The 7192-nt window shown below is 44.7% G+C and overlaps 1 protein-coding gene across 1 annotated transcript; it reads left to right on the top strand.

The window, feature by feature from the left end:
- The first annotated feature begins 396 nt into the window (after positions 1 to 396).
- On the top strand, positions 397 to 993 carry LOC141620740 (uncharacterized). The gene has a single exon (XM_074437535.1). It carries the CDS (start codon positions 397 to 399, stop codon positions 991 to 993), a length of 597 nt encoding a protein of 198 aa, XP_074293636.1.
- The last annotated feature ends 6199 nt before the right edge of the window (positions 994 to 7192 follow it).

The following is a 7192-nucleotide window of genomic DNA, read 5'->3' on the forward strand; positions in this document are numbered from 1 at the left end:
TTCATTGCCTCCTCAAGGTTATCATCCTAGGGATGGACCACCACCACACCAATAAGCTTATGTGGTGACCTTGAGGAGTGGGATAGATTTGGAAGACCCTTACAAGGACTATGAACCAAAGAGAAAGAGAGATGCGATGAGAGATGGTGAGAAGGGTTCTACTCTCTCACTAACAAGTAGAGTTGACAACACTAAGAAGTGGAAGGTGAGTGACTAAAATTAAGATGATGAGAACTTTGTTTTGGAGGAAATGGGGGTTGAAAGAGACCAGGAAAGAGTGGTTGAAAGAGACCAAGGGAAAAGAAAAGAATCAAATGAAGTGGTTAACACCAAGCAAGCCTCAACTTCGGAAAAGGCCAACAACCCTCCAATACCATTTCCAAATAGAAGTAGATAATGAATGAGAAGAGGAAATTCTACAAATTCTTGGACTTGTTGAAAAAACTCGAAGTTTCACTAACTTTCACCAAGGTAGTGACACAAATGCTACTCTACACAAAATTCTTGAAGGATGTGTTGACAAAGAAGAGAAGTATTGGAGGAGATGGTCTAGTGGCTCTTAGGGGGCAATATATTGCGGTATTACTCAATCCCATGCCGGAGAAACTACAAGATCCGGTTATTTTTTCCATTCCTTGCATGGTGGGTAATGTGAGTATCAAGAAGGCACTATGTGATCTTGGTGCTAGTGTTAGCATACTTCCGCTCCCTATTGCAAGGAAAGTTAGGTTGCATGACATGATTCCTACTTCCATGACCTTACAACTAGGCGATAGGTTGGTACAAAGACCAATGGATGTCATTGAAGATGTGTCAGTTAAGGTGCGCAATTTCTATATCCCAACGGACTTTGTGATTCTTGAAATTCCGGAGGACCAACAAACTCCTATTATACTTGGAAGACCCTTATTGGCAACCGGGGATGTAAACATAAGTGTCAAGGAAGGGAAACTAACCTTCAAGGTGGGGGGAATGTGGTTGAATTTTCTTTGACCGTGGCAATGTCACAACCTATGTTTGAGAGAGTCTACTCCATAGACATGTTAGAAGAGGCTATTGAAGATGCTAAGGATAGATGCTTGGGGGAGCATTTGGAGGAAGATGATGAAGCTCTACCACCGATCATTGATGAAGTGGAGGGTAAGAACCCTCTAAACGTAGACCTTAAAACTTTACCCCTCTCCCTTGAGTATGCCTATCTTGATGAGGGAAACTCCTTCCCCGTGATCATCAATGCAGACCTAATGGCACCTCAAAAGGAAAAACTTTTAAAAGTCCTCAAAGAAAATAAGAAAGTCATTGGGTATAGCCTTGATGAACTCACGGGAATTGATCCTCGAGTGTGTATGCACCGTATCACACTTGAGGATAGATTCACTCCTTCCGCCCAACCTATGAGAAGGTTAAATGAGAAATTGAAGGAGATGGTAAGGAAGGAAGTTGATAAGTTGCTTGAGACTGGAATTATCTACACCATCTCGGGGAGCGATTGGGTGAGCCCGGTTCAAATTGTTCCCAAAAAGGGTGGTATGACCGTGGTTGAGAATGAGGAAGGTGAACTCATCTCCACCCAACCGGTCACGGGATGGAGGATGTGCATTGATTATAGTAAGCTTAATTCCGTCTCAATCAAAGATCACTTCCCCTTACCATTCATTGACCAAATGCTCGAGAGACTTGCAGACCACGAGTATTTTTGCTTCCTTGACGGGTAATCCGAGTTTTTTCAAATACCCATCCACCCGGATGATCAAGCAAATACTATCTTTATTTGTTCTTACGGCGTCTTCCCATGTCGAAGAATGCTGTTTGGCCTTTGCAACGCTCCCGGGACATTTCAACGAGCCATGATGTCTATCTTTTCCAAGTACACTGAGAAGTCTATGGAGGTGTTCATGGACGATTTTAGTGTCCATGGCACCTCATTTGATGATTGCCTAAAGAATCTCTCCCTTGTGCTCCAAACATGCATCCGATATAATTTGAAATTGAATTGGGAGAAATGCCATTTCATGGTGCAAAAGGGGGTGGTTCTACGGCATGTTATTTCTAAGGAGGGTATCTATGTGGATAAAGCAAAGATAGAGGTGATTGAGAAACTTCCACCACCCACAAATGTCAAGGGTGTGAGGAGTTTCTTAGGCCATGCGGGGTTTTACCGAAGGTTTATGAAAGATTTTGCAAAAATCGCTAAACCCCTCACCTCACTTTTGGCTAAAGACACTCCCTTCATATTTAATGAATCTTGTGTTGAAAGCTTTTGTAGGTTCAAGCAAGCCTTGATATCGGCTCCAATAGTACAACCACCCAATTAGGACCCCCTCCCCCTTCGAATTGATGTGTGATGCAAGTGACTTTTCATTGGGGCGGTCTTGGGTCAAAGGAAAGACAAGAAATTCCATGTGATAGCCTACATAAGCAAGCCCTTAGACAATGCTCAATGCAATTACACCGCCACGAGAAAGAAATGTTGGCGGTGGTGTATGCTTTTGAGAAGTTCCGGCCTTACCTCCTATGCTCCAAAGTCAGTGCCTAGACAGATCATACCGCCATCAAGCAACTTATGGTTAAGAAGGATGTTAAGCCGAGATTGGTCAGTTGGGTATTGTTGTTGCAAGAGTTCGATGTCACAATCAAAGATAAACTGGGATTCGAGAATCTTGTTGCGGATCACTTGTAAAGGTTGACTAAAGAAGCCCGGGGAGATGTTGATGATGGGAGCTCCATTGATGAGTGGTTGCCCGATGACCCTATTTTAGCTATCACGCACTCTGACCCTTGGTATGCGGATATTGCTAACTATTTGAGCTCTAGCTTTATTCCGGAGGAACTTGACAACCAATCTCGGAAGAAGTTGAGATATGAGTCTAGGAGGTATGTGTGGGAAGATCCTTTATTATATAGGAGATGCAATGATGGAATTTATAGAAGATGTGTCACTCATGAGGAAGGGAAAGCAATCTTTCTAGCTTGCCATGCTACAACATATGGAGGGCATTTGTCCACTTCTAGGACCCAAGCTCGAGTTCTTCATTGTGGATTTTATTGGCCTTCCCTATTCAAGGATGCTTATGCTATGGTCCATCATGTGATTCTTGCCAAAGAAGAGGTAACATTGGAAGGCGTGATGAGATGCCTTTGAACAGATCTTAGAAGTAGAACTCTTTGATGTATGGGGTGTGGAATTTATGGGACCATTTCCGTCATCATTTGGCAACCAATACATTTTGGTTGCGGTGGATTACGTGTCTAAGTGGATAGAAGCAATTGCCGCCCCTACTAATGATTCACGAGTGATAACCAAACTCTTCAAGGAGTACATATTCCTCCGCTTTGGAGTACCTCAGGCCGTCATAAGCGATGGTGGGCCACACTTCATTAACCGCACCATTTATGCTCTACTCAAGAAATACGGCGTCCGGCATAAAGTGGCTCTTGCCTACCACCCCTAAACCAATGGGCAATTAGAGGTATCAAATCGGCAAATCAAAGCTATTCTAGAGCGGGTGGTGAATAGGTCTAGAAAAGATTGGAGCACCAAACTCAATGATGTGCTATGGGCTTTAAGGACCGCTTACAAGCCCCCGATAGGCACTACTCCTTATCGCTTGGTCTTTGGCAAGTCTTGTCACCTAACTCTTGAGTTGGAACACCGGGCAAGATGGGCTCTTAAGGAGCTCAACTATGACTTAGATTTTGCGGGAAACAAGCGCTTCCTCCAACTCAATGAGCTTGATGAGTTGAGGTTGGATGCTTATGAGAATGCCAAACTCTACAAGAAGCGGACTAAGCAATGGCACGATCCAAGATTATAAGGAAAGAAATTGGTGTAGGAGACAAGGTCCTAGTCTTCAACTCCCGGTTCCAATTGTTTCCCAGAAAGTTGAGATCCCGATGGTCGGGACCCTTTGAGGTAGTGACCGTGTTTCCTTATGGCTCCTTTAAATTGAAGAACAACAAAGGCGAGTGTTTCAAAGTGAATGGACAACGAGTGAAATTCTTCTATGAGGGTCAACCTATTGAGACCCGAGGTGAAATTGATTTAGAAGAACCCCCACTCTTGGGGATGAGTAATGTCAAACACGAACAAGAAATGGTTTGGTTGAGTCCCACAAGAACCACCATTTGTAAATAGCATGCATATAGTTAGATAATGGGAATTTAGAACGTTTCTACATGGCAACTTGGATTGTGTGACGGGATCCTTCACTTGGCCCAATCCCTGACATGATGCGTCGGCTTCAATGAAAACACGAGGAAATAGGCAAGTGAAGGAGTCGGGTTTTTTTTTTGAAGAAATGAAGGCAACACGATAAAATTCAAGGTATTGGGCTCCTCAGTCAGCGGACCGACAGCAAGCACTTTTTAAATTGAGGAAGAATTGTTGAATTAAAATGAAGGGGGGTGTGAGTCGGTAGGCCGGAAGCCAGCTAACCGGCTGGGAGCACCCCCATATTGAAGACAATGGAGAATGAGGAAGGCAGAGGATCCTCTGCCGGCAGCCGGCTCACCGGCAGGGAATCATGTTATTGTGGAAAATACGAAGAAAATGAAGGAATGAGGTTCCTCTGCCGATAGCCAGCCCACTGGCAGGGAACCCTGACAATGCTGAAAAAACGAGGAAAAGAAGATGGGAAGGCGTTCTGTGCCGGTGGACCGGCAGCCGGTGCCATACCGGTAGCGAGCCAAGTTTATTTTGAGAAAAATTCGGATTTTTGGAAATTAGGGCTAGGACTCCCTGCCGGTCAACCGGCAGTCGGTGACATACGGGCTGAGAGCCCCCGAAAACCCCATTTAATGCACGAGATTCATCGTTTCAAATCACAATTTCAGAATTTTTCTCTCTCACTAACACTCTTTCCCTCTCATAATTCCCCCAAACTCCATTAAAACACCTTCCTACCTTCACCAATCACCTACCCACTACTCCTACACCACTACCTTCCCTCCCAATCCTACAATAATGGCTAGCAAGATGACAAGAGGTGATATTATAAGGGCACAACAACAACAACTTGTCGAGGTGGCGGCTAATGACACAAACCCAGATCCCGACTTTTCGGAGGTTGAGTTTGTCACACAAACTCAAAAAGGTAAATTTATACTCTTCAAATCTCTCCCCCTAACCCTGACTCGGTATATTTGCCACCCCTCTATGCGGAACATGTGGAACCTTGGGTTAGATAAGGAGACGAAGGCCTTACTTTAGGGTGTGGGAATGAAAGGCATGTATACCATTCATGAGAGGACCTACCCCCGCATCACTTGGAAATTCTTGAGTATTTTCCGTCTTGACAAGCACAAACAATCGGGGATGGTAGCTCAATTACATTTTCGTCTCATGAATATAGATCACCCGATTTCCCTTTCCCGACTTGCCCAAATTTTTGGGTTGGAGAATTCCCCTACCCATAAGGCGCCCGAAGGTCTCCATTTTTCCCGAGTGTGGAAGGCTATATCGGGACTAGATGATAGAAATAGGGTGAAATGGCCGACAATTTCATGCCACAATGCACCCATGAGGATTTGGCATCGATTTATGGGGTGCACCGTCTTTGCTACCGATAAATCGCGGGTCTTCACAACAACAGAGCTCAAAATTTTAGGCTCATATTTGATCACGAAACCTAGACCCTACAAAATCAATGTGGCTCATCACATGGCCCTTCACCTAGTCAAATTGGCTAAGTCTCCTGGGCAAAAAGTGCCTATCCATATGGGTGGCATCATCACCCGCACAACCAAGCATATGGACCCTCCGGTGCACTTCTCCACCATGAATTGGGTACAAGGAGAGACTTACTTGACAAAGGATTATATGATGATGTCACTTTAGTGGATCAAAACAAATTCTTATGACGGCCTCGAGTATTGGCAAATTCAAAAGCGGAACTCAATCCCGCTCCCAAATGCTTCCAAAATGAAAATCAAACCCGACCAAGAATCCTACCTCCTTGAGATTGAAGCGGAGGAAAACTCGTCCCAACCTCTCCCTAAATCCACCGCTCACCTATGGGTGGGACAACCCGGCGGAGGCCATGTCTAGCCTCCGGTTCACAATGCCAACCTTCCATTTCTTCCCCGGACCGTTCCAACACGGGGAAGCTTCCTCAAGCCAACCACAACAACCATCCCCACTCCATCCTCAACTCATTGAGTTCATGGAGGCTATGAACCTAGGAATGAAAATGGCCGCAAGTGAGAGGCTCGGTTTGCAACTACGAATGAACCGCCTCTATTTTGATCAATCGGTGGGCCAATTCCCAATTTATGATGATTATCAAAGAAGGCAATACCAATACCCCTTTGGCCTTCACCCCTCCTACTACCTTGCCCCGGATGGTGGGCATCCTAAAGACGGATCTTTTGTCTACGGCGACATTAACTTGCGCCCAGACTACTTTAGTGCTCCCATCTTCCCCACTCCGACTTCTACTCATGGGGAGGGGCATGATACTCGATGGTTCGGGGGGACCCATTTCATCTTTGGCATGGGAGGTGACGCTAGCGGCTTGGGGGCGGGTTGTGAGGTGGATATCGACATGACGGTCCAAGGGTTCGATATGGATGGCCAAGTGGCCATGAACAGGGATGATTTTATCCGTGAACCCGAGTTTAGCAATGGGAAGAATGATGATGATGATGATGATGATGATGATGATGATGACAGTGCGGACACCAAAACCGAGGAGGCCTAGTAATGATGGTCATCCTCCCTCCCTTTCAATCCAAAGCCAAGTATGATCCCTCAATCCAAATTTCTCAATCATATTTATTTTTATATGCATTTAGTTTATTTGTAATATATCTTAGGATAATTATTCATCTAGTTGCATTCATTTAAGCTTGCATTAGATTTAAATTTTGTAAAATATTGTCACATATAGGAATTGCATTCATATAGAGTAATTTGCATCGTACCTTCAATTTTGCATATAAGATAGCTCATGCATTGCATCCTGTGGACACGGGGGCCCACGAGGGCACTTGGAAAAATAAGCGTTTGCATTTGTGGACTCGCCACCAATTTATTATGGAAAATTGGAAACCGTTCGAATACCTCGCACCATGTCTAGACACAAAGTAGTGACATAGACACTAAGAACTCGTTACCCTTAGAATTCTATGTCTAAAATGACTCTCGTGGATGCCAATGAACACGGATGTTCACAGAGATCTGGAGTAAGGGGTG

The sequence above is a fragment of the Silene latifolia genome, chromosome X (genome assembly GCF_048544455.1).
Source record: "Silene latifolia isolate original U9 population chromosome X, ASM4854445v1, whole genome shotgun sequence".
In the NCBI taxonomy this organism is placed as follows: Eukaryota; Viridiplantae; Streptophyta; class Magnoliopsida; order Caryophyllales; family Caryophyllaceae; genus Silene; species Silene latifolia.